Genomic DNA, 15,268 nt, shown 5'->3' with positions numbered 1-15,268 from the left:
AGGATGCTTACGTGTTACCCCAGTTCATCTTTGGTACAGCTTGGCTGGGCAAGTTAAGCCAGGGTATTTCAACCCTTAGAGCTTTGTCATGGGTACTCAGTAGCATGTTCGTCTTCTACTGGCTGTATTTCACCCCAGTTTAAACTGAAGCTGAAGTCACCAAATATGTGTCTTCTCTGTGTGTGTGTGTACACATGTGTGCCTATGAAGGCCAAAGGTCAACATCAACTGTTTTCTTCAATTGTTCTCTGCCTTATTTTTTGAGTCAAAGTCTCTCATTGAAGAGACTTTGAAGCCCCCAATTCTGCTAGACAGGCTGACCAGCTAGCTTCAGGGAGCCACCTGTCTCTGCCTCCCCAATGTTGGGATTACAAGTGTGTTTTACCATGCCTAACTTTTACGTGGATCTTGGGGATCCAAATTCACATCCTCATGTTGAACAGCAAGCACTTAACTTACTGAGCCATCTCCCCAGCCCACACCTGACTTTTTACTACTCCAAGACACTTAGAATCCAGCCCTCTGCTCAATGCCCCTCTAGTGCAGAACTGTACTCCCTGTCCTACAGCCTGATGGGTCAGATTTCTGTGACTGGATGTGTTTCATATATCTCTGCATTGTGTCTAACTATACCTGGAAGTGGACCAACGTGGCAGTGAAGGATGAAGGGGGGGGACAGTCATTTTCCTTTGCAGTAATCACTGTAAGTTACCCCCAGTCTGGGGCTCTCTCTTGGACAAATGCAAAATAAAAATGATGTGAGGTACGCAGCAAAGCTTTCAGGTTTATTAGCGGCTTGTATGGTAACTTTTAATGTTTTAGTGGCAACACTAGCAACAAATCCATAAAAGCTGAATTTTTATACAAATAGTTTTATTACAAATTTGAATTCTTAAGAAATACACATTTAAAGAAATTACACAGAAGGCCTTAGTAGTCTTTAAAAACATTTTTGGGGGATACTTTTAGTGAAATGTCACTTCAAGCATAGTGGTCCGAGTCTGCCCTCCTGCGGCCTGTCCACTCCCTGTTGGAGCTGTGACACAGCTCAGGAGAAGCCTGGAAAGTGGCCTGTATGTGCTCAGGTGTGAAAATCCTGCTAGGATGCAGAACGAGGGATGCTAACAAAGGCCTTGATGTCACTGCTTTGGAAGTCAAGTCATTCAGTTTGTGGTTAGTGTTTAAAACCCTGAAAATACTTAATACAGAATAAAAACAGTAAGCTCCCAGCACATGATTCATTATCATAGACACCATATTCATGAACCTGGGTTTGGCTTTGGCAATACAATTTTGGTTTGAGAGTGAAAGAGGAAAGTTGGTGTTGAGAGCCCTGTGAAAGGACAGCACAGTCTCTGAGAGAGGAAACCTAACCAAGCTTTATTTCATCAGTGGAACTTACACTAGAACTTGACCTGCCTAATTGCTGACATCTATATAAATTACTAAAATATATATATATTTATTTTCCATCTACCTTTGGACCATCTGTATTCCACAGGAAAGCTGTAACTTCCACAAAAGCAGCTGCGTAGTACCACACAGGGCATAAGTTTGTGTCTGAGGGTTGGAAAGATGGCTACAGAGTCCGTAATTCCAGGTGGAGGGTTGAAGAAACCAGTTTCCATGACTGCTACTTGCATAGACTGAGGGCCCTGATTTGGAAACACTAGGCAGTGATGTCAGTGGACACTGGTATCTGGGATGAAGGACTCGTCTGCCAAGTACAGGATGAATAGGCTGTGGGCTGTCTGGAGGGCACCGCGCACCCCTAGCACCTTTGGGTTTCTGATGTAGTTCTCACCTCACACATCAGTGCACTGGATTGCAGGAAGTATTTATCTTTTATTTCATCACAAGTGCCATTTGGTATGTGCCACTATGGAAAGCTTATCGCTGTCTGTCTTCTCCTTCAGCAAACAGAGGCCAACGAAGCGGGGTGTGTTAGTTATGCAAATCCCTATAAGGCACTTTATGGTTTTCATATTGGACAGTGAGGTACATAGGATAGAATTCTAGGGTTCGTTGCTGTTAAAAATAAAAAAAGGAGGAAGAAGAGGAGGAAGGAGTAGCACCATGTTGTGACGGCAGCGGAGGGCGTCTTCATGTTCTTCTCATACACACTTGACAGCGGCTGACATGTGTGCGCAGCTCCCCAGCCTTCAAGGTGGATGGCGTGGGCTTCCTGAAACACGACACAGTTACATCATCAGCATCAACTCACGGTGTATCAGAAATGCAAGCAGGTTCCTCAGTCCTCCACCCAGGTCAGTGAGCTCTAAGGGATCAGATATGCACCCTGCCCATACTGATGACAGCCAGCAACCACTGTCCACCTGCGCTCTGAGCAGGCATGTGCCAGAGCCCAGGGCTGTGGTTCTATTACACAGGAATGCTGTGGACATTATCTGCATGCATGAGCCCACCTCAGCCCAGCTGAAGTCACCTCTCAGCTACAGGGCAATCCCATGCTGCCTTGGACTGTAATTAACTTTTCACCTTCTCCAGTAGATCAGAAGTTCCCCAGAGTATGGAAGGGGCGTATACTTCACCATAATATTTAACACATAGCAAATGCTCATGAAATATTGTTGGATGATAGGATGACTGAAAAACCCAGAAAAATTAACCCACCGTCAAAATACACTCATAACCCTGGAAGGGTTTATCCAGATGGCCTGAGCTGAGGCCAGAGAGGAGAAGACATATAGTGGTTCAGAATTTTCTTGATCCTAAAAATTCAACCTTATTATGATTGTTGGAAAGATGAAATCTAAATGCCAACTGGTAACAATCAAATTCTGCTGAAAGCAAGCTAAATCAGGTATAATAAGATCTTGTGAACTTGAAGCTATTTAACAAATTCTAGACCCCCTAAAGACTTATTCAAATTAGTGTGATCTTATCTGATTTTGTTTAAGAAAACCCATTTGATCTATTAACCTTATAATGAAGTTCCTCTAACTGGGGCATAATGAGCACTGTGTCATTTCTGTAACTGAGTTATACTATGTCGGCTGAAGTTGCATCTGATAGCCTCATGAAAGCTACCAGTTGGGTGCATGATATTTTGGGGGTGTTTAGAGGATAACAAGGAAGGGACTTTTATGACCCAAGATCCTAGCAGAGTTCCACATAGCTCTCTCCAGGAAAAAGACTTGTCTTCAGGAGACAGAAGCATGCATCTGGGGAAGGAGAGGTTAGGCACTGGCCTAGCCCCATCAGCCTGCTGCACCTGCTCAGGCTGGCATGGGATAAAGGATGGACAAGTGTTACATGTTCCCATCTGCAGGGCATGGACCAGCTCCAAATTAACTTCAACAAGGCTGGCAGCCCCTGGGATGGTTGTTTTAAGATAAATCTTGGTAATGGGAAGGGAAGGAAAAGTCTTCCCTGTGTTTCAGCTGCATTTGTGCTGAAAGGAATTTTTATTCACATGAGTCTAAAAAGGTCCTTTGTTAAGCTCCTTAGAACTCGCCCTCCATGGGCACTGTACCCATTCTGTAAATGCAGCGATGTACGGCGCTGCCCTCCTCGCTGGCTATTAAAGATGCAATGTTTCACATGCTGTTTGAAGATTTCAGCTGCTTTCATCAGATTTGGGTACTTTCATCTACAGAAAGGCAAATGACCTCTTTTCCTTTTCAGCTCCCCAGTAAATGGAAGAATCAAGTCCATCACCTCAGGTTTGCCTTTAAAAATCATCTGGGTCATCTGCCCATGTAGAACAGAGCCCCATATCCATTACCACATGAGGACAAGGCTTTCTTAATGATAGCTTTACATCTATCTTTGAGGCTTGGCCCTGAAAAGAGTGACAGGTCATGGAAAACAAAAAAGAAAGGGCACCAAAGGTACAGAGCCCTGCAGAGGGTCATTCCAACTCACTTGAACATCTCACTTCTCTCTATGGTGGCGAGCCAAAAGCTGTAAGCATTTGCATAGTAATTACAGGTCCCTCGGCCATGGCACTCGATGAATGGGGCACTTCTAAACTCTTCCAGACAGGACCCAGGGGATGCGAGGGCTTGGCCAGAACCTTCAGCACCAGCGCTGGTATGCTGCAGGAAAATGTGAATTGAGTCATAAGTTCCCACCCCAGAGACCAGAGGGAGACTTGCTGTCCTTCAGGAAAGAGCCAGGGTCTTCCCTCTGTGAAGCCACGTGTTCCACCCGCCCCTCAACTGCCCAAGCCGCAGCTCACCATTCTGTGCCCAAACACCTGCCCGACACCCCCAGGCTGGGGCACTCAGTACTCCACACAGAGCCAGAAACCAGACATCAGCGCCTCCCCAAGTGGGAGAGGCCAGCCAGCTTTCTCAGAAAGTAATCATGAAGCCCTTTATCAATCAAATGAGGCTAATTAATGCTCATTTGAGGGTCAAATGAACAACTTGGCTCTGCCTGCCTTAGGAAGAAGATGAAGGTGTTTATGTAGGATGATTTGTTTGGAGTTGGTTAATTCAGTATAACCCTATCTTACAGGTTCAGGATTTGTGTACATTTAATCAATATTTTCGAGTGAGGCAATAGAATCAAGTGAGCTATAATGAGTTCCTCACACTGGGACGTGGTCCTGTTGTAATTAGTTTTTCAAAGGAAAGGATGTGAGGGCTAACATCTGAAACAGCTACTTGATAGGAGAGTGATCCTCGCTGCCTAGGGTGGGGCCCGAGTATCAACCTAGGAGGGTCGGCTACCTGGCCACTGCCTCACTTGCAGCAGCCTGAGTTTCCAGACAACATCCATGCTCCCTTCCCATCTCAGGCTCTCCACTTTTAAGCTCATGTTTGTTAACAAACCATGGGCTCCTCATAAGGTCTTTTTCTCTCTGGGGGAGCTGGCCAGACTTCAGGAGCAGGCCACAAAGCTACAGAGCTTCTGTACCCCAGGAAGGTGCAGGCAGCAGCTGCCAACAGCTGGAGACCCTGTGTTCCTTGGGTACAGCCTTCCAGGCTCCAAAGTCTGCTTGTAAAGAGGATGTGAGGGGGACACACCTAAACAGCATGATCCAGAGAACTTGGAGGAACAGGAGAGATAAGGCACCAGCCTTAGTGGAACCCTTCCAAGGAGATGCAGTTTCCCAAACACTCACCATAACAAAGGAATAGCCAATCCATAGCGAGGACCAACCATTGGGGCACTGTGGAATCTGAATGGTCTGACTGTGTACAGCCATCACCATGGCTGGTGCCTCGCATACTGCACACCTGGAAGGGATAGAGTAGGCATTCAGTGTGGATGGACCAGTGGTGGCTCACCTCCTATCCCACTATTCCCTCTCTCTCCTGGCCCACCTCTAGTGGATTATGTGCTCAGTGTTAAGACCCAGGGTCAGGAACTCCTTGTTGGAGGTATAAGTGCATCTTGGGGCTAAAACGTTAAATTCAAAAATAAGTTTTTTTTTTAACCATTTATTCAGTAGAAGGGAAGATGGGAAGGCCAGGTTCTAACAGTGGGCAGAGGGAGGCACTGAGCTGACCCTTCCTCAAGACAGGATATCTCCCCCACCAGACTGGCTCAAGCCCAACTATGACACTGCACCCCAAATCAAAGGAAATCATACAGTGTTCTCAGGCCCTCCCAAGTGAGGGAACACCGGATGGTAGGGGAGTACACTGCTTAAAAAAAACAAACACAGCAGCAAAATAATTACATTCAAGTCACAGAGCAAACAGTGTTAGCCACGCTGCTAAATGAGTACAAACGGTGTGAATAATTATAGCAAGTTATGCACAGCATTTGCATAAGGATGGATGGGGGGTGGGCAGGCGGCTGGATTAGTCATTCCATTTGTGTGTGTGTGTGTGTGTGTGTGTGTGTGAGAGAGAGAGAGAGAGAGAGAGAGAGAGAGAGAGAGAGTTACTTTATTCACACAAATGCAGATGAATTAAGAGGTTCCATTAAACACCAGTCACTGAAATCGCCTTGCCCATCTGCCACCATCTGCCTCTTGGGCACAGGAAATGGAGCAGCCTGTGGGAGGTGTCTTTCCCAGGCTGCGTTGGCACTGGGGCTTCAGGTGGTCAGAAAGAGGGTAACCCTGCATTTTAGAAGGGTGTCCAGGGAACAGTGTCATGGGCTTAAAGAGCTGTCGGTGACCTCATTTTCCCTGTTATTTACAAAGAAACTAGGATCACAGTTAGTGTCCCAGCCCAGGCTAGCCTACAATTCCCCTTTCTGTCTAACCCCTGGTCCTTCCACTCCAGTGATTAAACAACTGTGGCTTCACTCTTGTCTGAATAAAGCCACAGTGTTCAGAAACTGTGGCCAACAGGAGAAAGATAGTAGCTATCTGAGTTCTGATGAGAACTCAGAAGGATTTGTGTTATGGTTTCTAAAAGGTTTTGGACCTCCCCAAAAGGAAAACCCAAGAAGGAGCCTGAAAGTCTTAAGAATTGCTGGAAACCTCCAAGTTAAAGTAACCATGGAAACTGGTACTCTCAACCCAGGCAGAAGAGGACTGCATCACTGCAGGAGAGAAACAGAGATGTATGTGTGTGGTTGAGGGACCACAGCTGGGGTGAGACCTGGATGTCCCCTCAAGCTCCACATTCCAGAGACATGGAAAACCCTCGAAATGTTCAGTCCTGGGGCATTCAAACAAGTCAGCAACTCATTTGTGTCCACTGAACCAGGAGGTTCGCTAAAAAAACACAGACTTCCCTGGCCTGTTGTGGAATATCCACATCTGCCAAGGCCCCTTTGTCTTCAACCAAATCAAGGCCAGAGTCAATGGCACCAAGGAAGTAAACAAGAAACAAATGATAATCATTTTCTACCTGATGTCCAAGGAAAGCTAAAAAGAAAAGCACAGAAATGTTAATTCTCCTAGCGCCTCCAGTGAGTCTGGGCAGAAAGTCTACACACAGTCAGTGGGCATGCACATGTGGGTGTGAAATGCTGTGTGGTCTGTGTGGTGCTGGGAGTATAACAAATGGCATTTTCCAGCTTAAGACTCATAAAATAAATTTTCTTATAGCTCAAAAAAAAATGAAGAGACTTCCATGTACAACCACAGGCCTGTGGATCTCTGAGAGAGCAGGCCTTTTGCTCCCAGAGTCCCATGTGTTTCGCTCTTCTGGGGAAGCTGATCTGCTGACTACCATCTCTCTTTATGCTTCTGTCTTTCAAGGGAATGTGGAGAGGCAGCCATGATGGAGTAGACCCACAATTCCAGTACTTGAGAGACTGAGGCAGAAAGATCTCGAGTTCTAGGCCAGCCTGGGCTACATATTGAGACTCTGTGTCAAAGGGGAATGTAGAAATGTCTGGCTCTTTCTCACATAGTCCTAAGGAAAACTTTCCCTGCCTTCTTAGTCTTTCTATCCTTTATAACGGAGCATGTAAAAGTAAAACTATGGAATAACCTCTCAGCCAAATGAGTTTGTCCATTTCCACTTATCTGTTGCTTCCTTCCTAGGACAGCTGAATGATTCACTTTTAATTTGATGGAAAGAGGCTAAAACAGGACAGTTTCATACTTTCATTCATAATCTCAACTTCCTTGCTTAATTCCTACCAGGAATGCTCTTGGAGAACTAAGAACACAAGCCAGATGTTGGTGGGGACTGAGCTTATCAGTCAGACATATATGTTCTCAGTGGGCGTAACATGATCCTAAGGAGTAATTTTGGTAGGATTAGGGAGAGTGTGAAACAGATCTTACTATCGTATAATTCACAGTGTGGTACCAAGGATCATATATATTTTTGAGTAAGATAAATCTGCATAATTTTTCTGTACAAACACTACAAAGCAGATAAGATAGATATTGTATCTGTGGTACCACAATTCCACGGGCATCATTTTACATTCATGGGGATATCTACTATTAAAATAAATGATAAGCACTAGTGGGGATGTGGTGAAACGAGAACACTTGGACAGGGCTGGTGGGAACGCCAGAATGCCAAGGGCACAGTCACTGTGGAAAACACTAAGGTGGTTGGTTTCGCAAAAACTTAAAAAAGAATCAGCATATGACTCAGCAACTCCATTTCTAGTTATATACCCAAAAGAACTGAAACAAAAAGTTAGATGTGTCACCCACACTCAGAGCAGCCTTAGTCAGCACAGCCAAGATTGGGAAGCAGCCCAGATATCCACTGGCAGGTGATGGGTGGTGTGTGGATACATGAAACTCAGAGTGAACTCATTCACTGGGACATGACTTGATCTTTAAAAAAGGAAGGGAATTTGGTGGCTGGAGAGATGGCTTAGTGGTTAAAGAGAGTATATTGCTCTTGCAGAGGACTGGAACTCCCAGCACCCACATTGGGCAACTCCCAACCACCTGTTACTCCAGCTCTAAAGGATTCAGCACCTCTGGCCTTGGAGGGCACCTGCAACTCTGTGAACATGCCCCCCTGAAACACACACAGACACATAATTAACAATAAAATATATCTTAGAAAACAAGAAGGAAAGTTTAACAGGCTACAACAGGGATGAACTTGAAAGCATTATGTCCAGGGGACCGCACACTGAGTGAGGAGAGTAGCTAACAGTAAGTGTCAGGTTCTGGGGATGGATGGTACAGTTTTTTACATAGCAAAATCAGCATGCTTGGTGCCACTGATCTGTGCACTTAGACAGAGGTAAGATGACAAACTATGATTTAAAATAATTGGATTTAAAAAAAAAAATTCGTAAGAACAGAAGTGACTACAAAAATGTATTAATAAAGACTTTTCTTTTTTTTTTTTTTTGTCTTTTTGAGACAGGGTCTCCTTGTAGCCCCAGCTCTCCTGGAATTCACTATGTAGACCAGGCTGGCCTCACACAAAGATCTGCCTGCCTCTGCCTCCCAAGTGCTGGGATTAAAGGTGTGCACCCCCACGCCCGGCCAATAAAGACTTTTTATAGAAGCCATCAAGTTAAAAAGAAAAAGGCTAAGATACTGTCTTAAGATTGGCAAAAGAACCCAGAACCACATGACCACTAACTCATTTTGTTTCACAATGGCTTTGCACTGTAACACCAAAAGACAGCAACTGACTTTGATACCAAATCACCTTTAGGGCTCATTTCTATTATAAAACTCACAAAGTACAATTAGTAACTGGCCAGGGACTGGCCTACTGGCAATGCATAGGAGAAGACTGAAAAAGTACAGAATTAAACACATCTGGACAAGGACAGCTTTTTCTACCTCCATTCTACATGTCCTTCTGTGAATACTGGACTCACCTGCTAATGAAGGGGCGGATGTTGTCCCCAGAGATGGGCGCCATGGACATGGGCATAGGCTCTGGTGTGGATAGCCAATAGGAATAGTCGTTCCTCGAGGCAAAGTTGCAGACGTTGTTGATGTTGCAGAAGAGGAAGGGCATAGTGCTGAACTTACGTAGGCAGCTGCCGGCCGTGCCTGTGCCGAGAGAGCACAGAGAGGTTAAGTTCTGCTTATGACCTAAGATGGAGTGGAGATCCACGCCACACATGCAACTTACAACACCACTGAAGTGGATATTGAAGTTTTATATTCTCATCAGAAAGAAGGAAGCAAACAGATGAAGTAGGCCAGTAATAAAGTGAATGAGCATCATATTTCAAGTGATCAGGCAAAAAGGAAACTATAAAGAACCATGCGGGCATTTTTGAGGAAAGGAAATGAGTTGAATTTGCCAGCAGAGAGAAGCCTGTTCTAGAAGTGAATTCTAAAAGGGACTTAGGCTTCGATGGTTATAGAATGGGCTATGACGTGGGGAATGCTGGTGATTCGAGCTTTAATCAATTATATCAAGTACACAACACTAAGGCAGAACTTGGTGGGGGGTGTCCGGAACTGACGAAGACGACTGGGCAGATATACAGTTGCCTGCTGGTCCACAAGAACGCCAGAGGGACAGAGTATAGAAGATGCAGAGGATTTCCATCAAAATGACAGAATAACAGGGACATGTTTCTAAGAGAGCAACAGGTAAGTAGCCCTATTTTAAGGATGTTGATGCGACTGGTAAGTGTGCCCCTTCAGGAACTCTGACTCTTCTACTTGCCAACTAGAAATGACAGAGACCCAAAGTTTTATTAATTTAAACACTTTCAAGGAATCAGCCCTCGTATTTCATGGCTGCTCATGGGAAGGACAGCAGCTATTGAACTTCACTTTGGGAAGGTGAAGGGAAATGGGCCAGTCCTTCTCAGGAGCCACCGCCAGCCTGACACACTATACCACCGCACAAGGTAAGGATATTGTATACCCAGGTAGACACCCAGCATACATCACACTGAATGAACTGAGTCTTACCTAAGTCCTGGCCATGGGCCCTTTCATTGCCTTGCACATAGAGTAGAGAGTACCCATGGTAAAGAATTTTGGTCCCGGGAGGACATGGTGGGTCATCGGTTGTCTGACTATGCCTGGTCACAAGGAAACCGTGGTCCACAGATGGGGTACCTGGGGGTCCCATGGATCCTGGCAGCCCATCAGGGCCTGGTGGACCAGGAAACCCTCTTGGACCTGTAGGGTAGAAGTTAAATCAGTGCCTTAGTTATCATCCAGGTCCCCCCAAACGTTCAGATCCTGTCTCAAAAGAGCTGTAATCGGAGCCGGAGAGATGGCTCAGTGGTTAGAGCTGCTCATTACTTAAGAGCACTTGCTGTTTCAGAGGACTCAGGTTTGGTTCCCAGTACCTGCATGGCAGCTCACGACCATCTGTAATTCCAGTGCCAGGGGATCTGATGCCCTTTTCTGGCCCCTATGGGCAGTGTGTACACGTGGTACATATACATACATGCAAACACTCATACTTGGGAAAAGTGCAGAGCTAGCTAAGCGCAATCCCAGTCTTCTCCGGGTGATCCTTTTCCTTCCACATTCCACCTTGGGATGGCTTTGTGAGCCCAGTGCATGGCAAGAGACATACTCAGACAGTTTAATGGACGTGAGTAATGACCTGTGGTACTAGTCTGTCACTCTATTCTAAAGGAATTCTGAGGCTCCTCAAAGGGAGATTATGACAGAATCCCTCAAACAGCTTCATTTTGGCTGAAAACCTATGCATGAAGCAGAGCCTAAGGGAAGCTCTTGGCCTCTCCTTGCACCCCCTGAGGCAGCTATACCTCCTGCAAAGCTGCCCCGGATCTGTAGGGCTCTTTGCTCAGCAGACATACAGTCCACTGTGGATAGTCACCTGAATCCTGTTTCCCATGGAAGTCCATGAAGTTTATCCCATGCCAGTGGCCTTGGGACCAACAGTGGTATTATTTCTCAGTTTAACTTTCCACTGATTGTGGCTAAAATAGAGTTTTTGTAGCTGTAAGGCTACTGAGTTCTTAAGAAACCACAGGAGATCACCACTTTGGACCACCTTTCAACATCTGGAAGGCATACACCTCGACTGACATCTGTCTTTATACAGAAAAAAAAGATAACTCCTAGCTCTTCTGTGAGCCTATTTCTTCTAGGATATGGATTCCTTGATAGTCTGTCAGTAATATTTTTAACCACCTGAGGTTTCTCAGACCTAGATCTACTGCTTCTGCTATGGAGACCTACCAGGAGGCCCAAATGGTCCAGTCTCTCCTTTCTGGCCAGGAGCACCATCAAACCCAGGAACACCTGGGGGTCCAGGTAAGCCCACAGAGCCTGTCACGCCTGCAGAAAAGGAAAAATAATTTATGATTTGAGATGGTTGGAAGCAAGCTGTCCCTTTTTCTTTCCTTCTCAAATGCTCTAGTTCATCTTTTAAAAAGGGCCTGGACTACAGGTGATGGGGTGTGTCTGAGACTCAGATGCTTCCTATAGAGCCCAGAGCTCCCCATGCTGGAGTCCTCACACACTGCCATACAGCTTGTGGGGGTACTGTCTGATTGTCCTGGAGACTGTCCCCTGAGCTCTCCCAGGCTTTCTGCTGCTGCTATGTGGCAGATAGGCATGGAAAGGTCCAACTGGAGGAGACAAGAGACCTGCCAAGTCCTGCTCCTAGAGTGCTCAGACAACAGACACCTGGACAGGGACAGCTTTCTGTCAGCAAGAGCCCAGAGGGCATATAGGAAAAACAGGAAAGAAACAGCAAAGTCTTTGCCCATGGGCAGGGCTCCTAGGCTGGTTGTGCATCTCTGGTTTTCCTGTATTTGGTTAGCCTTTTTTCCCCCAGTTCTTTCAAAACCTTTATTTGGTTTCGAGACACATTAAAAAAAAAAAAAAAGTCCAATTCAAATGTATTTGTTTAGTTAATCATTGTTCAGACTCTGATCTTAGATGCATGGGTAACAGAAAATCTCCACCCCCCACAGGACACCCACACAACCTAAGGACCCTCACCTTGCTGTCCTTTGGGGCCTGGTGGTCCCTGAAGTCCTTTTAGACCTGGGGGACCCTCGGGACCAGGGAGCCCTGGCTCTCCTTTGACAACATCGTAGCGACCTGGGGGTCCAGGGGGGCCCTGGAGACCTGTGGGAAATGAGAGGAAGAGAAAGGGTCAGGCTCACCATCTGCAGGTTGAGCAGAAACAGCTTCGGAGGAAAAGGCACTGTGAGCCAACTAATAACCACAGTTCTCAAAAGAACCATACTCAGAACCACAGGCACAGCGCCTCACAAAACATGCTTTTGGCATGTATTACATTCTATTTAACCTAAAATCTCAAACTCTCAGCTCCAAGTCTACTCCATTCTCAAACCCTGACAGCCACCACCCTGACCTGCCTGATACTGCCCATGAGGAGCTACACGATTAGCTTACACAGACCCATTTCTGATGTGGAGGACCCTAGCATTTGTTATTGTCTGAAATCTAACTTTCTGGGCACCATAACCCCTGCTTCTAATTTTTCAGTGATGAATGAAATCAATCCTGCTACTGCATGATATGTCATACTACCACAACAGTACAGAGATCAAGGTCTGTGCAGCCTCAGCATCTCCAACCGAACTCCCCCAATTCTCTTTCGCCTTCCACAAACATTTCCCCTACACCTTTCCTCACAGGGCTTCCCTCACATCTCAGTTCTTTCTCTCCTCACATGGACTGCCCAGCAGAGAGTAAGCAGCACAGGGCAGCGTCATGCCCTTCCCTAGAAGAACGCTTCCTCCATCCAGCGAGGACGGTCGACAGAGGCAGGTGGATTTTACTCTGTCCTGGCTCTTGTGAGGCGGATGTCAGTCTAATGTTAGAACCTGCACAACATGCTGGATCCAAGCCTGTGGTGTTTCAGCTGTCCATCTCAGCTCTCCCGCTCTGCTCTCCCTGCAGTCTCCAAGACACCCACTTAATTTCACTTTCAAGACAAGTTGTTGCTAAAAAGAAAAACTCCAACTATAGGGATTCTGATAGACCACTAAGAATTCCTAATCACTGTTTTCTACCGGTTTTTTAGTCATTTCACCTACGAAAAATGAAAATCTCTAATTCTGTGTTTGAAGGTTTTTATATCTTCCCAGATCATTGGTAAAGTTTCTGATAAATGATTTGCCTACCTTTAGGTCCGGGTATGCCTTGATCTCCCTGATCTCCTTTCACTCCCTGGAGGCCAGGAAGACCTTTCTGACCTAGATGGAAAGAGGACATTGTCTTTGCACAGAGCTTTCAACGATACATAAGAATATGGCTACACATATCCATACGGGCATAAACAAGTGTAAGTATGCATATGCATACTTATATATGTAAATATATATACACAAGTACATGCCTGTGTGTGGATGCAGACATTATATGCATATATATTATGTATGCATACAAACATACAGTGAACATGTTTCCAATTTGTCTTCAATGGAAAAAAAGCATTAGTTCTTCCAGCTGCGGTATTTCAATAAACTCTTCTAGAACCCAGAATTTATATTTTACAAGCAGGTAACAAACTATAAGATGGTCATAGTCACCACATTGGCATGTGATAAAGTCTGTGGCCATAGTCTGACTGACAGACCAGAAGACATCTATAGACTAAGCTCACTTTCAGGCGAGTTGGATTCTGCAGTAACATCAGTGCTTAGAAACAGCCAGCACCCAGGACACATTTACTGACTACATTAGGAAACTAACAAATGACCCAAAGCCTTGACTTCTTGTTAAGACACAATGATTGAGTTGTATGTGATTCACATTTTTAATAAAAAAAAAAAAAAACGGAATGGCTTTATTCATCCATTCTCTGCCGTGCAAAAATTAGGCTGCCACGTAGAAAGGGCATTTTTAGCTCAGAGTTGTGGTCCACGTCTGTAATCCCAGCACTCAGGAGGCTGAGACAAAAGGACTGCCATGAATTCAAGGTTAGCCTGGGAGAAACAGCAAGACCTTGTCTCAAAAAGGAAAATCACTGCGTGTGGTGGTGCACACCTTTAACTCCAGCACTTGGGAGACAGAGGCAGTGTATCTCCGTGAGTTCAAGGCCAGCCTGGCCTACATAGATCCAAGCTAGCTGAGGTTACAGCGAGACCCTGTCTCCAAAAACAAAACAAATCAATGAAAAAGGAAAATCAATTGTATTTTTAGTTTGAAGAGACAATTATCTCAGGTTATTGTTGTTCCACTGTCTGAGTACTGAAGCCCCTGTGCTCAGGGACCCTTGGAACAGCATCCCTTTAATAGCAGGGATGTTTGGCCCAGGCTTGACTGTCTTACCTTGGAATCCTGGGACTCCTGGTGGTCCCATATCTCCCTTAGAACCTGTGATCCCTGGAGAGCCACCAATTCCCTAGACAAAAAGAGTGTCAGTCAGGGATGACTCAAGAGACCTATGGTCAATTCCCCCATGTACTCTAATAGCTGGAAAGCTTGGAATGACCCTCCATGTTCTGCACAGTAAGTTTATGAACAAATGGGGACTTATGGCTCCTTAAATGATGTGACATAAGGGGAGAGCATTACAACAGCAGTCCCCTGGTCTCCCTCTGCTTGTCCACCTACACAGAAAGTTCCTTCAAGCTCCTATCTTGAGCTGGAAAGCTACAGACACTTGTCAAGGAAACACGCCCATCTATCAGCATGTCAAATCACCCTTCCATAAAATCTCCCCCTACATAAATCATATAAATGGGCTCAAAGACAAGAACCACATGGTCATCTCAATAGATGCAGAGAAGGCCTTCGACAAAATTCAACATGCATTTATGTTCAAAGTCCTAGAGGGAACTGGACTGGAGGGAACATACCTCAACATAATAAAGCCATATATAACAAACCCACAGCCAACATCATTCTAAATGGAGAGAAACTGGAAGCATTCCCATTGAAATCAGGAACCAGACAAGTCTGTCCACTATCCCCACTTCTCTTCAACATAGTACTTGAAACTCTAGGGAGAGCAATACAAGAAAG

The 15,268-nt window shown here is 45.4% G+C and overlaps 1 protein-coding gene across 1 annotated transcript in view; it reads right to left on the bottom strand.

The window, feature by feature from the left end:
* Positions 1 to 852: 852 nt before the first annotated feature.
* Col4a1 (collagen type IV alpha 1 chain) overlaps positions 853 to 15,268 on the bottom strand; it is a 148,839-nt gene continuing 134,423 nt past the window's right edge. The window contains exons 44-52 of the mRNA XM_008855193.3: positions 14,573 to 14,645; positions 13,423 to 13,494; positions 12,269 to 12,397; positions 11,501 to 11,599; positions 10,250 to 10,462; positions 9,193 to 9,370; positions 5,096 to 5,210; positions 3,889 to 4,061; positions 853 to 2,185 (exon numbers count right to left, since the gene is read on the bottom strand). Of these exons, the coding sequence (XP_008853415.1) occupies positions 2,104 to 2,185; positions 3,889 to 4,061; positions 5,096 to 5,210; positions 9,193 to 9,370; positions 10,250 to 10,462; positions 11,501 to 11,599; positions 12,269 to 12,397; positions 13,423 to 13,494; positions 14,573 to 14,645 (1,134 nt within the window). The 3' untranslated portion in view covers positions 853 to 2,103. The remainder of the gene's footprint in view (positions 2,186 to 3,888; positions 4,062 to 5,095; positions 5,211 to 9,192; positions 9,371 to 10,249; positions 10,463 to 11,500; positions 11,600 to 12,268; positions 12,398 to 13,422; positions 13,495 to 14,572; positions 14,646 to 15,268) is intronic.

The sequence above is a fragment of the Nannospalax galili genome, unplaced genomic scaffold (genome assembly GCF_000622305.1).
Source record: "Nannospalax galili isolate Female #2095 unplaced genomic scaffold, S.galili_v1.0 scaffold267, whole genome shotgun sequence".
In the NCBI taxonomy this organism is placed as follows: Eukaryota; Metazoa; Chordata; class Mammalia; order Rodentia; family Spalacidae; genus Nannospalax; species Nannospalax galili.
Note: the sequence above shows the minus strand (reverse complement) of the source record. Positions and strands in the feature narration are given on the sequence as shown.